This window comes from Mytilus trossulus, chromosome 6 (assembly GCF_036588685.1).
Source record: "Mytilus trossulus isolate FHL-02 chromosome 6, PNRI_Mtr1.1.1.hap1, whole genome shotgun sequence".
Lineage (NCBI taxonomy): Eukaryota > Metazoa > Mollusca > Bivalvia > Mytilida > Mytilidae > Mytilus > Mytilus trossulus.
The window spans coordinates 42,749,327-42,769,443 of NC_086378.1; the positions used below are offsets into that span (position 1 = coordinate 42,749,327).

General features: G+C 30.8%; 2 protein-coding genes across 4 annotated transcripts in view; one reads left to right on the plus strand and one right to left on the minus strand.

The window, feature by feature from the left end:
• The window catches only part of LOC134721371 (uncharacterized), a 108,631-nt gene extending 98,392 nt beyond the window's left edge, over positions 1-10,239 (plus strand). For all 3 annotated transcript variants that reach the window (XM_063584334.1, XM_063584333.1, XM_063584335.1), the window contains 5 exons: positions 433-570; positions 1,088-1,201; positions 2,624-2,783; positions 3,122-3,215; positions 3,668-10,239. In XM_063584334.1, the coding sequence (XP_063440404.1) occupies positions 433-570; positions 1,088-1,201; positions 2,624-2,783; positions 3,122-3,215; positions 3,668-3,822 (661 nt within the window). In that variant the 3' untranslated portion in view covers positions 3,823-10,239. The remainder of the gene's footprint in view (positions 1-432; positions 571-1,087; positions 1,202-2,623; positions 2,784-3,121; positions 3,216-3,667) is intronic.
• Positions 10,240-16,835: 6,596 nt separating this feature from the next.
• LOC134721375 (F-box/LRR-repeat protein 8-like) lies at positions 16,836-20,047 on the minus strand. The gene is made up of 2 exons (XM_063584337.1): positions 19,843-20,047; positions 16,836-18,130 (listed from the first exon to the last, which is right to left on the minus strand). The coding sequence occupies exon 2, from the start codon at positions 18,093-18,095 to the stop codon at positions 16,896-16,898; it is 1,200 nt and encodes a 399-aa protein (XP_063440407.1). The 5' UTR covers positions 18,096-18,130; positions 19,843-20,047; the 3' UTR covers positions 16,836-16,895.
• Between the last annotated feature and the right edge of the window lie 70 nt (positions 20,048-20,117).

Sequence of the window (20,117 nt, forward strand, 5' to 3'; positions counted from 1 at the left end):
TTATTATATTGAATATTATTATAGATATAGGTAAACTGTAAACAGCAATAATGTTCAGCAAAGTAAGATCTACAAATAAGTCAACATGAACGAAATGGTCAATTGACCCCTGTAGGAGTTATTGACCTTTGTAGTCAATTTTCAATCTGCTTCCTTTGTTTAATATTCACATAGACCAAGGTGAGCGACACAGGCTCTTTAGAGCCTCTAGTTAGTTTTATTAATAGATATTCAAGTGAAATCCATGGATATGAACAGATGAGCATATCTGAGAACCAGTAAATGGTTTTGATTTTGATGACGGTTGTGAAGACCTTCAGTTACCTAAATCAGACAGAATCAAGCATAAGTCAGTAGACCATTTTTTAAACAAACCATTGTTATATTCTTATGTGCTTTATTTCAAATATTTTTTTTGGGTTCTTTTTAAAGGATCTTGAATTCAGTCCACATTTCTGAGGACACTAGAAAACATTGCCAGACATTATACCATGCCCTAGTAGTGAAAATACCTCAATCAACTTCTATAACAAACAGACCAACAGGGCATATTGAAAGTCCCAAACAGGGGTGAGTATATAATAGTCTGATAATGATTTTGCTTCTTTTTTTTGGGATTAATTTTTGTTACAACAAATTGAAATATCCATGACTGAAAATATAATATTGTAACAATAAACCAATTTTTGAGACGTTTCAAGAAGGCCAATGGCCGAAACGTCTCAAAAATTGGTTTATTGTTACAATAATATAAAGTATGTTCCCTATCGGAAATTTTGATTAAAAACAAAAAATGATGAGTAGGCCAGGATCTATTTAATTTGAATAAAATAGAAAATTTGACAACCTGTTTTGGAGCAGTAGAATGACCCACTGCTCTGTATTTTTGGTTTCAGTCTCATTGATTTATAACATACACTTCTTTTATTTATATTGAAATTGCAGGTAACTTCCAGATTTTGAAAGGAGCAGGTAGTAGCCTCCATGTAATTTTTAAGTGAATGCCTTATTATTTATCTTTTTGCAAATGAAAGTCTTCAATATATTGTTTTGTATGCTATTATATCTTTTGATTTGTTTCTTACAGGGCACAGCCTCCAGTGCATTGGGTACAGAATACCTTTATAGTAGTTCTTAGTGTGAAGATTAAAGCTGTTGTCACATGTGATATTGATTTCCAACCAAGGAAACTGGAATTCAAGTCAGTATAAGATGTTATAAGATTGGTTTTCACAGATTCTTTAATTCTTGAGTTATTCTCAGTCTTGATTGCACAATTATTGTATTAAGAGAATGAAAACCATTGAATGCTACAAAGTTTTGTTGAAAAAAAAATTTCATTGAAATATAATGAAAAGATCATTTGTTGTGTACAATTATTAGCTTAAATATCATGTAGGCTTTGTTTTCATACTTCCTGAAGTGATGGGCAAAGGACATTTGAGCGAGAAATATCATAGGGCATTTAAGCACTGGATAATTTACCTTACATGGATTTTCAGATAGGAATTTTGAGCAAAATTTCCTGTGATACTTATAAATGAATAAAGAAAACATTTTTAAAAGTAAGTTTTATAAAGGATTTTGTCACAGACCAATTGTTGTACCCCCCTTATCTTTTGGTTGCATTTCAATTTTTATCAAAATGTACAATCAATGGAAAGAATCATTTCATGCCCATTATTATAATCAGCAATTTCATCATCTCCTGGAAGTGCATTTGTGGTACTGCCATCAAGAAATAACAATCGATTTTTATGTCAGAAGACAAAAATATAAATTTCAATCCCGAACTGACTTGATAATGCCATATTTTATATATTTATATATGGTAGCTTAATTACAGTGCTTTATTTTGTTTTTTACCATTGAAAGATGCAAACAAAACTTTTTGCATTCTATACTCCACGTTAGCTATATTCTGTTCAAAATCCTACATCCACATCCCTGTGGTGAGCAGGTGTAACAGATTATATCTGGACAACAGAAAAGGTACTCCTTCATCTTTTATAATTTTGAAGCCTAAATGTCCTTTGCTCATTTTTTCGTTTTCGCTCAAATGTCTGAAAATTTCAGCGCTAAAATGTCCTTTATTTATCGCTTTGCTTAGATGTCTGTTTGCAAAAGTGATTATGTGAGGATCAATTAAGAAAAGCACTTTTTTCTTTTGATTTGATTTTTTGGTGTTTTAACGCCACTTTTAAGCACTGCATTTAGGCTATTTCGTCCTAGTCAATTAAGATTGGAGTCGAGTGCACCCACACGAGCGGGGTTTAAACTCACAACCTCAGTGTTGACTGGCTAGTGATTACTGTAGTAACTACTTAGACCACTCGGCCACCGAGGCTCCCCCTCCCCCCCCCCTTTTTTTCTTTCTCTTGAAACTTTATAATTTCATAAAAATATGGATAGCAATAAAAGGTTCGGCAATTTAAAAACAAATTTTCATGAAAAAAGGTACATTGACAATATTTATTTTTGCATAGCTTGCTGCATTGCATGTTTAAGTATGTTATTTCCATAAGTAACAAGGTATACATAGCTTTAGAATTGGACATGTGTGGAAATTTTCTTGAATAAACATCATAATGACCATATCATTTGTTAGATTATTTATTTTTAGGACAAAAGTTGATGGAAAACCATATCAATTCTTTTATGAACTTTACGATGAAGTAAATCCGTCCAAGTGTAAATATGAAATCAGAGGTAGTGAAGTTGGAATTTCTCTAAGGAAAGTAGAGAAAGGACAATGGCCAAGACTTACTAGGGAAAAAATAAAGGTTTGTTTTCTTATTGTACAAGCAATAAAAGGTGTTTTACATCTTCTTTAAATTTGCAGAACCATATTTGAAGACTTTTAAATATAATTGTTTTGTTAATTGTTTGTTCCTGACATTTCTTCTTCAACGATAATAGGCATATCACAGATGAGAATATTTTGAATTAGATGTTATAGATTGGTTGGACCAGAGAATAAGTGAAATTTTTCTCAAATGGTAAACAAAACCTTTGAATTGGAACAGTGAACCATATTACTTATAGATATTTACTTAATTTTTTATAGAAAAAATGATATTGGTTCATTAAATTTTGATTGCACTGTTATATCTTTTTTTAGTATTCCAATTTAAGTGTAGATTTTGAAAGGTTTGTTGACAGTTCATCAGATTCTGAAGTTGATGATGAAGAAAGACCATTTATGTTAACTAAAAGTAAGTACATTAAATCCCTTTTAGCATTAGAATTATTCGTTTATATATCCCTTTTCCTTATAAGGTGCTAATCAATATGTTTTCCATATGCAGTTTAGGGATATGTTGACCACACCAACTATCTGTTAAATTGATCTGATAAGATACATTATAATATAGTCAATTGTATTGAAGAAATGCTGGTTACATAGTAAAATTTAAAAACCAAAAATTTATTTCTCAGTTTATGTCAGGCAAACAACTGAAATGTGTTTATTTGAGCATTTTTATAATTCGTTATTAAACTTATTATTAATCATTGTGATAAACTTAATAATTTTATTGTTTTCCATGCACCTTATTTCAAAACTAAAAACTATGGTCTAATTGTGACCAGTTGGAACCAAAATTAACTTTCTTGTTCTCCACCTTTGACTTCTTAATAGAGGTTTGACTATGTATTTCTTTTATAGGTAAGAACAAACAACTTCCAAGCAACTTGAAGAAACCATCAGCTATAGACAAAAATACAAATGATGTCAGTAGTGAAGAGTCCTCGTCTGTATCAGACGAGGAAGTAAAATATAAAACTTCAGCAGAATATAGTCCATATGATATATTTAACTGAGAATAGAGTTATGCAGCATCGTTCCTACTACCTTCAAGATAAATCAAGATGGAAAAACTTATGTGCTGCTACAATTTTTTTAACACAATTTGTCTACCTCCTATCTGAGATCTGATCCAAAACAACTGTGAAGTTGAAAAAAGATTGTTTGTGTTTCTTGTTTTGAATGAGTAAATGGGAGGGGATCATCCTTGATTTTTTTTCCTGATTTTTTTTTTTTACTTGTTTAGTTTGGGCTTTCTAGAAATTTGAAGTGTATTATTTTCCTAGTTGATTAATAGCTTTGAAACAATTTTTATTTTGTTTAACTCCAGTATAGTAAGAGACCCTGTTCACACTTGGACATTTAGATCAATTTATACGAGATTGGTTCACTTTAGAACGATTTAAGCCCAATGTAAACGCTTTGAATCAATCTTGTAAATTAGTCTAATATAAAACACAAAAAGAAGTAGTTTGTTTTGAATCAATCTTAGAGAACCAATTTAACTGATATGTGAAAGCAGAGATTGATTTAAAGTAGTATTATTGAATCGAAAATAATTTGTGCGCAAATATGGCAGAAAAATCAAACATATAATTTATTACAAAATGGATGAACCACATGAAAGTGCTGAAAATAAACAAAAAACTATAAGAACAGCAGTATCAACATTTGCACCTGTAACCTAAGTGAATCAATTACTTCATCCATTATTTATTTTTTTGCAAGTGTGTGTATCAAAACATTAATTTGATTAAATATTTATACTTATACAACTAATACACAGTGATAATTAGGTCAGATCAATTGCATTTTTACAATGGATTATCTTGAGTCATTCTGGTGTTTTATTGACGTCGACATTTCTACACATGTGACTTGCATTTTTGAAAACCAAACATATTTCGTATAATTACATAATTAGATAAATGATATGAAAATGTTTTTTGTCGTGAGGAATATATATATCAATAGCAAATCATTGAATACCAATAATTTGTGTTAACACATGCAGAAGAATATCCTGAGAACGTTTTGCAACAAAAGTGGGAAAATATGAATTAGTACTCAAATCCTATCAATTAGAAAAACGAATTATAACAGAAGAGTATCATTAGAATAGAATGACAAACAAATCCTAGGGGGATCCAGGGGGGCCTAGACCCCCTTTTTGTGGGGAAAATTTGGTTGACTATAAAGGGAATCACTGAATGGAACGAGCTCCCTCTTGAGGCAGTCAGTGGGCCCCCCTTATAAAAATTTATGGATCATTGCAAAAGGATTAAAATTTACATGTAGAGGTATTTAGATGATCTGCTATATATATAACTTGCTATACAATTAAATATGATATATATCAACAAACATGAGTATACTGATAACAAATGATTATATCACTAAAATATAATAGATATTACGGTGAGGTTGAATTCCCTGCAATTTATTCATCATTCACACAGGAAAGTGTCTCAGAAAAAGATATATTTATGTATCATAACAACTATCAGGTATAACGTGACGGTACTTAAATTGCACCTATTTTGACAAGTTTTTTCACCTACGGTTTTTTTCTGATAAAGACAAAAAATTTCATTTTGTGTTGATTTTGTAGCTGTATCCTTCTTTATTATGTAGGTACACCAATTTGATTTTTAATCCCTATTGAGTCATAGAAAAATTGGGTTTGAATTGACCTCCAAACTATCCATGATTCCGTAATGAGGAGTACCCAAATTGCACCAATGCTTAAATTTGTATCGTCAAAAGTTGAATAACAGAGCTTTTGTTTAATTTCTTGAGATATTTTGAACAATTGGATATTAGTCCATGCTTCCTCTTCATTTTTTAAGAAATGGATGCTTGTAACATATTGTATTTGCCAATTTTAAAAAGATGACGTTTTAATGACGTCGCATGGCGTCGTTTTCATACATTTTACCCTTCCAGTAAACACTTCATCTGTAGATAAATACTGTGACTGTTTTGTGTAAATCTAAATATATTTACCTATCTTTAAAGACGTGCATAGTATCAAATCATAAAATTACAATCTTGTAAGATTTCCGCTGCTATTTTTGCCAAATAGGTGCAATTTGGGTACCTTTACGTTAAAGATATGATTTTTTTCTGAGGCAAGTACTTGTGATCCACTGGAACTTGCGGTCATCCGATGTTCAGTACTTCAGTACTTGTAGTTTGAATGCAATGGTTCAGGTTAAACCGATAGAGATCCTTAGGATTAAATATGATGTGAAGGCTAACTGGTCTTATTTTAGATCGATCAAAAAAATGCTAGTGTCTTACACACAGGAAAAGGCCAAACTTTTTATTTTGTCATTTAATTTAACAAGGTGTTTTAACAAGTAAAATTAAAATTATAATTTATATTTTTAATGCACATTCACAATATATCTGGATTAACTTTTATCAGGTAAACCTGAGAGCAAATATTTTGAAACCAAAATACATCAACAATTGGTGTTAGATTTCACTTTTTTTTGAAAGAATGATTAGAATGTAGAAAGATAAAAGGTCATAGTGCTAGAATACAGTGCTGTCAGTAATATTTGGCAGCACATATTTCATGGGCATTAGTCTGGCATTCTATGCAATAGAAAAAGAGATGTAATACAAATGTGAAACAAACTTTGATTTTTATTAAATTCACATGCTTCACATACTTCTTAATTCTTCAAATAAAAGTCGATGCATTTCCCATGTGAAAGACATGTGAAGCATGTGGATTAGAATAGATGTCTTTTATTTTTTTGAAATGGCAATGTCAGTATTAAAGGTCTTATGCATTATACAAAACATTTCAATTATATTCTGCAATTATTATACTTCTTCTTGATTTATATAGTTTGACAATCACTGAATGATTTATCAGGTACAGTTTATTGAAAATTTTATCATATCAAAAAGTACATATTAACTTGTAAATGAATGTACCATTTTAGATCTAACAGCTTGTGTTCAAAACAAAAGAATACTCATCATTATGTAAATATGTAAATATATAAACTTTTGTATTTCTTAATGATTATTTGATCTAGTATGTATCATCCCATACATCAGTATATATATTTCTACTACATATCATAACAGTTAATCTAAAATTACCATCATGTTACCTTGTAATTTGTCTAGAATTGATTGAATTATTTTATACCATTTGTAGTTAAGCACCTCTTATTTAATGCTTTTAGAGTGATTTTAAGGTGTCCTGAAGTAAACTACTTTCTGTACATATTGACAGTAGTTATTCTTGAGGCAAGACATATCTCCTTTTCAAATTGACCTGTACAATGTTTGACACATTCTTAAATAGCAATAATGAACAACTTATAAAATCATTGTCAGTGCCATAAGTCAGTCATCTAACTCGAATATGCATACATGTAATTTTTTTCAAAGTTATAAGACATTTTCACATATGTGGTTTAATTTTTGGAGTCAAAGTGAGATTCCTTTTTTCCATATATGTGCGTACCTCTTAAATCCTTTCGTGATGTGGCTGCTCCTGTCATTTATTTTTCTTCAGCCAATAAGTTCTTTTAAAATTTAATACTTTGAATACATCTAATAGCTCCATAGTTTTTACACATTTATTCTACAGTTCTCTACTTTCCAAATTAAAACAAATGGATAAGTTTAGTAACTTTTTTTTAAAACAGAAACATGTCTAATATCACTACACAGAGACTTTTTGTTTACACACATCTCTTCAGTTCCTCAATTAGAAGCACATTAAGGATATTCACCCATTTGTAAGACTTTAAGTGGTGACCCCCCTCTATATCCGCCTCTGACATTATGGTTCAGTTTGTTTTCAAAGTTTTTTCAAGACAATTATAACTTTGTCAAGTTTTTATGGAATTTTATAAACTGATTATAAGAAACTTTTACATGATATAAACAGTGGAAATTAAGTGGCAAAAAATAACTTTTCTGCTAACAATGAGATATTAAATTCATCAATGGTTTTAAGGTATCCTGTGAGGAGCTTTTAATGATTTTTCTGCTGACTGCTTATGTTACTGGAGCAAGAAATTCTCTGTTTAAATAAGCAACTTGTCAATAGAGGTTTAAATATTTTATTACAACAAACGCAGCAAAGACTAGCACTTATGAATTTCAGTCACTTGAAAAATTAAAACAGAACTTCTGCCTATATAAACATTTAATGTGATAGCACTGCACAAAATCAAGATTACAAGTTCTTTGAAAAAAGTAAAATCTTTTAACGTTTAATTATTTATATTTTATTTTATTCTTTTCATGAGTCACAGAAGTTGGTCAGTAACTACTCAATTCTGTCCAAAACTTTCTTAAAAACTTTTTGGCTTCTATTAAAGGGAATGTTTTGATATTTGGTCTTGATAATGATAATGTTGAGTGATAGAGAGTAAGACAATTTTTCACATCTGCTGTGTTCCTCTTAGCCTATTGTTTAGAATTTGATACAACACTCAATGTTCATACGAAATTTGTGACCGAGTTTTGTTGTCTTCTATGAAAGTTAAATTTAAATATTTGGTCTTGAAATACTCATTTATGCTCTGTTGTACAAGTCATCTCAATCAATTACATGCAGCCATGTAGGTCCCAGGTATTATAATTTTATGTCTAGCTGGCATAATTTTGTTTGAGAACCCATAGTATGTTTGCACCTCTCCAAGTCGGGAGCCTCTGGCCTTTGTATGTCTTGTATGAATTTTGATTTTAGTTCATTTATATGTTTTGGAGTTAAGTATGGCCTTCATTATCAATGAACTAGTAGACATTTTTTTTAGGGGCCAGCTGAAGCATGCCTCTTGGGGCAGGATTTTCTCACTGTGTTGAAGACCCATTGGTGGCATAGTCCTCATTTCTTTTCACTATTTTATAGCATTCCTACATTTTCTTCGTTGTCAGCGTCATCAAAATCTGTGATTGAAAATGTAAATAACTTAATCAAGCCTTACTGGAATTTTTGAAACTTAAGAAGTTTTTGTAGGATCAAAAGACATTGTCAGGAGTATATTTTGTAATATTTTTGATATCCTAAATGTGTGTATAATATTTGTAGCTGGATGATAAAGCAGCAATCAGTCAATCAACCAGTTTTTATCTCAGGGTTACTTGTACCATTTGTCATCTGTTAGGAAATCATACAGTGCCAATTGTCAGGTTTCATATATATTCTCTCCAGAATTTATGTACTACTTTATTTAAGAATTGAATACTTCTATTTGAAAAAATTTGCAGAAGCTTTTCATACTAAAAATGTGTCCAAAGTCAAAGTTTTACAACCCTGTAAAATTACTAAAAAAAGCATTCAATACTTATAATTTCATTTTATTGCTAGGATCATGAAAATACATTTGCTATCAATCATTTTTCTTTTATTTACCTGTGTACTTATTGTGGAAGCTCATGTCATCATGAATGTTACGTTTCATTTTGAAATGAAGGTTGATTTTAGAATGATGTGAGATTGCTGATAGCCAATTAAAATAAGGTATTATAATGAAACAAACTTTTAATGTAATTATTTCAAAGTATAAGCCAACATTTTGTTTGTTATGTTAATTTTGATCTTTATATTGTAATGTGAGAATTCTCAAATGTGGGAAGTATTTCTGAGAGCCTAGGTATTTTTGTTTGAATAACAAAAATCTTGTAGAAATGTAGATGATTATTAAGTTTTATCTTCTTTTTGTTTTTCTTTTTGTTTCTTTAAAATCCTTCAGGAGAAAGGATCTTTATATTACCTGTATAAATGTAAAGGCATGGAAACCTTTCCAAAAACTCTAAGACAGAATCATGAGTTTTATTGTTTACTATCTCTGGTTATCAACAGCCCAGAGATACAATAGAAACATTTATAGCAGTTACAATAATTTACAAGCATTTTCCAAATATATCAATATGCATCAAAGATTTACATCTTTAAAAGTTTTGTATTTTGAATAAACAAAAGTGATAATTAAGTGCACATCATGGACCGAAAGAATTTTTCAAATGATAAATAAGATGTGATGTTTTGGTCCTAGAATTTTGACATTAAAAATGTGTATGAACTATTTATTTTATTTAATTCTGGAAATGAGGTTTTGGGAAAGGAATATGCTTTTGGTTTTCAACTGAACAACTTTTATCATTTATATTTTAGCATCATCCGGTGACTTCTGAAATATTTAAAAGTGTAATTAACATATTCTCACTAAGAATATTACATTGAAAAGAATTGTTTTATAAGCTCTGATTCTTTTTAATAAAGAAAAAAACATTTATTGTCAAAGTGAGCATCTTCTGCAGAAAAGTTAATTTTATTTAATTCTCAGATGATGTGAGTCAGAGTGATGTTAAGAAAAAAGTAGCTTCCATTTTAATGTGTTCATTATTCATTTCAAACTATTTTATGAACAAAAATAAAAAATAAAAAAATGTTCTTTGTCTTCTTTTAAGTCAAAACAGCAGACTATCATAAGTTGGAATGTAACATCAGTTAAAAGTAGCTGTTTAATAGCAATGAAACTATTCTCTGCAAGAGACAAAATTACACAGAAATGGATTATATATAAAAAAAAGAATTTCAGTAATGTTTATGCATTGTAGATAGCACAGGGGGCAGTAAGTTTTCTTATGTCATTAGTATCGTTCCATACCTCAAGAAATTGCTTTAGACTGTTTTCTTACTTAAATTTTATGAAACTTATACACAACCAAGCACAGATCAAGTTTGAATTTTGGTGGCTGCACTTTCACCTTTCTTAGTTATGTTCCTTTATAGTTTTATGCCAGCGGGACTTTATATGTGTCTCATCGACTCCCATGGACATGTGACTCCATTTATTTACATTTTATATAGAATTTGAAACTATGTTAAAAATCAAATTTCAAACTTTTTTTAGAAGTCAACCTTTCGATATTCTTATATTCCTGGAGGATTATTATCCGTATTGATAAAATATTTGTATTTGTAGTAAGTGATTGAGGTCATGGGTTGGAACCGTGGCTTGGTCAAACCAAAGACTTAAAAAAAGTTTTTGCTGTTTCTCATCTAAGCCAACGGTCTATAATAGTAAGAGCAAAGACTGGTCAACTTGAAGTCCAGCTAGGGTGACATGTCTTTCTGTCGACTGCTACATTGTGAACTAGCATGTTAAAAATTCTGCTCAGTGTGTCAGTTTAGTACAAAATAATTCATATTCATATCGCATCAACATGTACTCAACCTGAGTAAGCCTTAGTTTTCCACTGGATCAAAAACATAAATTTGTTTTCTTTTACTAATTAGCTATCACATGGTCAATTATTGTACAGAAAATATGATGTTTGAAACACACACACACTACTGTACCCAGTCAAGCCCATTCCAACTGATCTTTTATAGTTTGTTCTTTTGTTGTGTTGCAATAACACTGTCCCATAGAGTTAAGCACTTTTAGAATGTCAAATGCTTCCATTTTCTTGTGCTTGTAGACAGTATTAGTTGGTTGTGGTTTTCCATATGTGTTTTACCTTTTTTAGCTCACCTGGCCTAAAGGGCCAAGTGAGCTTTTCTCATCACTTTGCGTCCGGCGTTTTACAAAAATCTTCTCCTCTGAAACTACTGGGCCAAATTAAACCAAACTTGGCCACAATCATCATTGATGTATCTAGTTTAAAATTTGTGTTTTTTTACCCGGCCAACCAACCAAGATGGCTGCCATGGCTAAAAATAGAACATAGGGGTAAAATGCAGTTTTTGGCTTATAACTCAAAAACCAAAGCATTAAGAGCAAATCTGACATGGGGTAAAATTGTTTATCAGGTCAAGATCTATCTGCCCAGAAATTTTCAGAGGAATCAGACAACCCATTGTTGGGTTGCTGCCCCTAAATTGGTAATTTTAAGGAAATTTTACTGTTTTTGGTCATTATCTTGAATATTATTATAGATGGAGATAAACTGTAAACAGCAATAATGTTCAGCAAAGTAAGATTTACAAATAATTCAACATGACCAAAATGGTCAGTTAACCCCTTTAGGAGTTATTGCCCTTTATAGTCAATTTTTAACCATTTTTGGTAAATCTTAGTTAACTTTTACAAAAATCTTCTTTTCTGAAACTACTGGGCTAAATTTTACCAAACATAGCCAGAATCATTATTTGGCTATCTAGTTTATAAAATGGTGTTTTGTGACCGGGCAAAACCAACCAAGATGACCGCTATGGCTTAAAATAGAACATAGGGGTAAAATGCAGCTTTTGGCTCATAACTCAAAAACCAAAGCATTTACAGCAAATCTGCCATGGGGGTAAAATTGTTTATCTGGTCAAGATCCATCTGCCCTGAAATTTTTAGATGAATCGGACAACTTGTTGTTAGGTTGCTGCCCCTAAATTGGTAATTTTTAGGAAATTTTGCTGTTTTGGGTTATTATCTTGAATATTATTATAGATAGAGATAAACTGTAAACAGCAATAATGTACAGCAATTTAAGACTCAAAAATAAGTCAAATGACCAAAATGGTCAATTGACCCCCTAAGAAGTTATATATTGTCCTTTATAATCATGATAATAAATTTTTAACAATTTTCATAAAATTTGTAAATTTTTACTCACTGAAACTACACGGACAATTTCATTATAGATAGAGATAATTGTAAGCAGAAAGAATGTTCAGTAAAGTAAGATGTACAAACACATCACAATCACCTAAACACAATTTTGTCATGAACTGTCTGCTTCCTTTGTTCACATATACCAAGGTGAGTGACACAGGCTCTTTAGAGCCTCTAGTTTTTCATATAATAGTCTCAAATCATTCATTGTGCTCCTTTGAATTTTTTCACATGTTGTTCCATAGTGTATTTGCTTTTCTTGTTTTAAAGATGAAAAGTGACCAGATTTGTGAAATTATTCCCATCTTAGGCTTAAGAGTTAAATAGATAAGTTTATTGAAAGTCATTCAACATTTCCTTGTTTAAAATTTATTTAATGGTTGCTTGTACCTATAAAAAATTGTTCTGTTTTCTAAAATAACTTCGATTCTTTTGTCATAGAATTCATTAACTTGGCCAATTTCCGAATTCAAAGGCATAGCTCGAAAGTTGATGGCAGCTTCAAAGCTATATAGAGTTTAATCCTATTCTTTAGTTATTAGTTTTGTTTTAAAATATCAAGTGCTTTAATTTAAAATAGGAGTTATTTGTCCATTTCCCATTTCAAAAAGTCAGACTTGTAAATAAAAACAGAAATCACAGAATAAAATGAAACATTGCTTCTTATTAATAATTAACTGGAACTTATTTCAGATTAGAAAAATAATATGGCAATAAAACTTATGTTTATTATCCTAACAAAATAAAAGACAGATTTGATGGATAAATCAAAAATAGTTGATGAAGTTGCTGTATGAAATCTACAGATACCATCATCACAGTGTCTAGCTGCACCTTTTAAGTTATGTGGTATTTTGAAATGAAAGTAAGAAGGTGCAGTATGATTGCCTGTGAATGAGAAAATTGTAAAACCATAATAAAAAATTATCAATTCTTGGCCATTTTACAGCCGGCAACAATGAGGAAAATAGAAAAATAGCCTGATTTATACTGAAACCATAAACAGAAATGTACAAATAACAAATGACACTAAGTCCTGATCTATGAGAATTCAGTTTTCACTGAAAACTAGGTCAAACACCAATTTCATCTATAAATAAATAAATCAGTTCTCCCAGACTAAAAGTTGATTTCAAGTTAAGTTCATTGTAACAAAAGTTACATGTAGTTTAACCATGTTCATGTGCCAGTCCCAAGTTGTGAACCTTTTTATTAGTTGTCTCTTGTTATCATCTTATTTCATGTAAATAGCAGATCTATGATAGTCTTAGTTAGTTTTCTCATTTGAATTGTTTTACATTGTCTTATTGGGGCCTTTTAGAGCTGACTATGTGGTATGGGCTTTGCTCATTGTTGAAGGCCATACGATGACCTATAGTTGTTAATGTTTGTGTCATTTTGGTCTTTTGTGGATAGTTGTCTCATTGGCAATCATACCACATCTTCTTTTTTTATATTAAAATAGTTAAACTAGACTAACAGCTTGACCTACTTTGTATTATATAAACTCTTGTCTGAGCTATTTGCTGTTTGTTTTTGTCTCTCTGCCATACACCATATAATAACTTATATTTATATAGTTTCTGATACTCACTTGCATTTATGTAAAAGTTTCTGAAACTGTTTTGGTCTTTAATGTTCATGAGGAAGTTTATTCCAGAAACACTTAGCCTATACACTGGTACCAAATTGATCAATTAAATCGAAAGAAAAACAATGGTTGATCAATATTTTATTATTAACATTCCTAATGAAGGAAAAAATATAAAAATGATTATATGTGTCTATAGATAAAATATTTGGTAGCAAAAAACATAAAAACAATAAACTTTTTTAATAGAAAATAATTTTTGTTCTAAATTTTTTAAATGGCAAAATCCATTCAAGAAGCATACCTTTTCTGTGTTCAACAATAAACCAATTTGAAAAATCAGAGGTATTAAAATAAATTTCTTTACTTGCATAACTTGTACATTGTACCTCCATATTAACAGTTTTTAGGTTTTTGTTTTGTAGTATAAATAAGCCTGTTGAATTTCACCTTTGAATATTTCTGAATTATCTGCATTTTATCATTTCAGAGCCTTTTATAGCTTACTATGTATGTTTTGCTCATCCTTGATGGGCATGTACATTTGTACATGTTCTTATCTTAATAAAGAAAACTGTCCAATGAAACAATGTTTTAATTTCTTAACCATGCATGAGCATCAAATCATCATAAAACTAAATGCTAAAGGAGGCTAATTATGCAACTGCATACTAAAGATCAATGGTCTAACAAATGTTCTTCTTCATAAAACAATTAGGAAACTCAATATTTATCTTTTCAATAAAATTGAGAATGGAAGTCTCTTTTTGCAAGGCTTTTTACATGGACTGGTTCATATTCACTTAGGTGTTTCCTGTAATCACAGACCAGGGAATGATGGGAGGCACTTTAGTATCAATGATAAAGGCATTAGTGGTTATTTTGTTGTTTGATGTTGCAGATGTATAAGACAATAAATATTGTTACTGGTAAATGGTTTACAAATATGCTTCTCAACCCTATTGAACAGTTTAGAACAGCCCCACAGGCACTTGTCTCAGAAAAAAAAAATCCTATATACCTTATTATAACAATAAGGTATATAGGATTTTTTTTTTTCTGAGACAAGTGCCTGTGAACAGCCCTTATCATTAATACCTATAGAAAATATCAATGTAGTTTGAAAAAATAGAAAATATAATAAAATTGATCAGGAGTTATCTCCCATAGGCATAGGTCTATGAATTAGAAATGTAATTTCTCCAGGTCTTAGTGCCTTCCAAAAAACTTAATGTTTTGTCAATGATAATGTTTAACCTTATTAATATGAGTAAACATGTTTTTATTTAAATTATTTTAATCATTTACCTTTATTTTGTATTTCATTTGATTGTATTATAGCTCAAATTTTGGGAAACATGACTCATGGTAAATAAAATATCTTGTACATTGTATCTCTTTAAAATATATCATAACATGAATCCATATATTATAAGCATTGAAATATAAATCACAATTTGTTAATGGAAATTCAGTTTATTCTTAAAATGCAGCTCTACTAATTTATACGACAAATACCCATCAAAGTAAAGGTTACCAGTCCCTCTACAAGGACAAAGCCTAGCTATTCATAAACCTGGTTTAGTTGTAACTACAAGACACTAGATCTATAATGTATCAATTCAGTGTACATTTACATACAAAAAACAACTTTGAATAGAATGGCATAAAGTTGCACAAAATGTAGTTTAACAAGGAAGGACCAATTATTTAACATAATGAAATGATATCCATTTATTTTATAAACATATGTCCTGCCAATTTTCTTCTTTTTTTTTCTTGGTTAGGGCTTTACAAGTACATATATAAAAATTAACATAACCTGACTTGAAGCCCATTAAAAAATTAAACTCAAACTTAATTGGCATTATATAAAATATAAATGTAATATAAAATGTGAAAGTTAACTGATATATTATATGTATATCAAACACTAATTAGTCTACCCATCACCTATATTAAAAAATGTTCTGACTAAATGCCAATGAAAAGCAAATTAAAACATTGGAAATATACCATGTACATTTGATATGTTTAAATTTTGAAATTATCTAAAACAAAATTTACTTCATAGGAGACAGCATGGATATATAAATATAAAAAAGAAGATGTGGTATTATTGCCAATGAGACAACTATCTACACAAAAATGTCAGGTTTAACAAAACCTTAAACCTCCTGGCATAATAATAACATACATGTATTTTTGAAGGCAGTACAGTGACCTATAGTTGTTAATTTCTGTGTCATTTTGGTCTTTTGTGGAGAGTTGTCTCATTGGGAATCATACCACATCTTCTTTTTTATATGTAAACATGATCTGAATAGAAGGCTATAAAAAAAATTGAACAGAAACTACAAGATGTAAGCATTATGTCCATGTATGTACGGTAATATAAAGTGTACATTGAACATGTATAAAAAATATTCCCTTTAACATTCTTAGTTCATGTACATGTACCTGACACTACATGTATATATAATTTACAAGTACTACTAAAATAATTTTGTTTAAAAATATTTTTTTATAAAAATAATATCTTAAATCATTATTTAGGGTAAAAACTATTGTTGAATTTTAAGTTCATATATATAGTTGCCTTAAAATGTGGCATGCATGCACACATTAAAATACACATATAAATTAAAGAATTTGCTCTAAACAGTACACAAATAACAACAAAAATAAGGCAACTTGTAAGCACGCTAAGCTAATATATATATGTAATATATTAATAAATATTGTATCAAGGCATAATATAAATTTTATTTTGCACAGGAATCTATCATTTGAAAGGAAATTCCTGTTGTACAGTCAGGAGGCCTTTCCTAGTACATGTGTAGTAGGGACCATTTGAAAGGAAATTCCTGTTAAACAGTCAATAGGCTTTTTCTTGTAGGGATCATTTGAAAGGAAATTCCCGCTGTACAGTGAGTAGACTCTTCCTAGTTGGAATCATCCATGGTTCTGGTACCATTTCACTCTTTAATATATAATTTCCTTTTTCTCTCAGTTGTGGCAACTCTGCATGTATTCCCTGAACAACTTCTTTGTCAAGAATACAATATACTTTCAAACAGGTCAACTGTTTACAAGTATGGGCTAAATCTAGCAAAGCTACACCTAACTCGTATGAATTTCTTGTTTGGAGTATTAAGGTTTCCAGTGTGTCACAATAAAACCTGGAAACAGTTTTGATCTCGTCAATCAAAATTGAAAAAGTTTCCAATCTAAGTTGCTTCAGTGGTATTTCTGGTTTAAATACATCTGCTACTTTCACTTGAGGTACTGTATGGTCAAAATGCAATGATACTCTAAATTCTGGAATTTTTGCTACTAGTTTAGCCCAAGCATTTGAAGTTAGATCACTTTCATATTTCAATTCTCTTCTGCAGCCAATTGCAAGATATTGTATTGGACTCCTGTCATCTTCTGCTAAGGTTTCTAAGATTTCGTCTGATAGACTTGTATGATATACTCGTAAATCTTGCAACTTTTGACATCTTTTGACCAAACGCAATATGCAATCTGGTGTTACTTTGCAAACAAGAATTCTATTAAAAAGATTGAGAGATTCAATTTCTGGATGGTTTTTAGAAAGTTCATCAATCAAACTGTCATCAAAAGCAGCCTGTAATCCACTAAGGTTCACTTCAACAAGACTATGTCTGGGGGACAGTTCATCTGGGATATATCCAAAAAAGGTTTTCAAAGCTTCAACAAATTCTAATCCTGCATAGAAAAGTGGATTCTCTCCAGTAAAATAGATCCCAAATTTATTTAATTTACCTTGTCTGACTTTGCAAAGTAAATTAATGATTTCAACAGCACATTTTCTCTTTTCAGCATCTTTTTGATAAAGGTAAATTGACACATCACGGAAATGACGTCCATGTTGGACAACACAATCTGCAAAGTTTCTAAATTCTGCATTGTCTTTATTCAAATTAAACTCAAATGTCCGCCATAAATACTGTGAATGAAAACATTGCTGCCAAGATTTACATACCAATGAAGCATAGTATCGTTCACTTAGGCTGAGATAACCAAATACATTGACAATTATATGGTCAGGAATTTGTTGCCAAACATCAATTTCCATGGTTTACAATATATCTGTCAAGGATACCATTTATCCTGTAATAAAATATGAAAACATTTTTCATTTGAATAAATATACATAAAAGTGAACATTCAGATATTTGTCTAACCTAACAAGTTCAAAATTAAGCCTTAGCTATTACATGTATATTCAGTCTGCACCAAAAACTTTTTCAACTTCTAGTCCAAAGACCAGTATTCTGAAATTTTTCTTATTGGGCCAAACAAAGTTTTGCAAAATCTTACTAGTCCGAAAGAAATTTTACTAGTCTGGGGCATCGGACTAGTGGTTAACAGTGCAGACTGTTATATATATACATTGTAGATCTATATAAAAAAAAGATGTGGTATTATTGCCAATGAGACAACTATCCACCAACACTCCACAAGAGACCAAATCACACAGAAATTAACAACTATAGGTCACTGTATGGCCTTCAACAATGAGCAAAGCCCATACTGTATAGTCAGTTGTAAAAGGCCCCGAAAAAGACAATGTAAAAACATTTGAAAGAGAAAACTAACAGCCTAATTTATATACAAAAAATGACAGAAAAACAAATATGTAACACATAACCATACGACAACCACTGATTTACAGGCTCCTGACTTGGGACTGGCACATACATGCTGAATGTGGCAGGGTTAAACATGTTAGCGGGATCCCAACCCTCCCCTTTTCAGTACAACATAAGAAGCTATAAAAAACTATAAAAATCAGTTGAAAAAGGCTTAAGGTGTCATACCACCAATTAATCCCTCAAATTTAGAACATATGTGAAAGGTAGGCCTACTCGGACAAAAAATAGTGCATTTGATGTCATTGTTTACTTAAACTAACCAACAAATTGGCAGAAATGAAAATTTTGGTGAAAGAGAAATAATTATTAAGACCATTTTGAGCTAAAATTTACTTGTTTATGAGTTTGCACTCCATAGTATACTAATTTTAGATTTCCAGAAAACCAGGGGTTATTTTTAGTGGTACCTCTATTCCAAAGACCTTTTCTTTTTTATATGATTTTTAACATCTGTTGAAAATTGGCATGTGGTGAGGGGGGATATGACCTTTATCAGGACTCGGGTGTTTTAAAGCTCGGTATTTCGGGATTCTCCCTTTGTGGATCCGGGAATTCTTTTTTCGAATTTCAGGACCTCGGATTTTTGTATTTTTAAGCCCGGGATTTCGTGTTTTTAAGTCCGGGATTTCGGGATCAGGACCCCTCCTACCCCCCCCCCCCCCCCCCCCCCCACTCATGTGGTAGAAAATTGATACATGTGCGATTCAGGATATATATACCTGGGTTATTATGAAGTTAAACTTAAGGTAAAATATTTAGAAAGCTGTGAAATTGTAAAAAATGGTTAAACAGATAGGGACTTTTAATTGGTGGTATGACACCTTTTAAAACTAATCAGATGGATACAAATACGTAACAGGGTGGACACATTCCATTGGCTGTACATAGCTTTTGAAGAGTCCCTGAATAACAGAGGAATCTACCAGTAGATACATTTACAGTAAAGGAGGGGTGACAATTAGGGGAAAAGTTGGACAACGATGAGGGGGTTCAAATCCTCAGTACTTTTGTATTATCAGAGAAATACACATATGTCTCTCAGTCTGGTATTATCATATATAAATAGTAAAATAGTATTAAAATAGAGAACATTTATCAGTTTATTTTTATACATTGCATATATACCAAATAAAATATAAAGTTCCTGAATGGCACATTAAAACTTACTGCAATGACTACGTTAGTTGGAACGCATTAGCCGAATTATTATGTTGTATCTCGTAAATGTCTTGAGGGCAGCAATAACTTCATTGATGACTGACAGCTGATAACTGGAAGTTCACTTTTCCGGAAAACTGTTTGTCAACAAAGGTTCATATCAAAAAGATCTTCCCAACTATCTTAATCTAGCAAGTTAATTAAAGACAATTAAAATTTCTAAGTTTTTGCATGTGTGAAATAAGGCTTTTAAAGAACAATTATGAAGTCCGCATCTGTATCCG

Bases quoted from the DNA above. Each gene is read 5' to 3' on its own strand.
- LOC134721375 (XM_063584337.1), bottom strand. From the start codon at position 18,095: ATGGAAATTGATGTTTGGCAACAAATTCCTGACCATATAATTGTCAAT.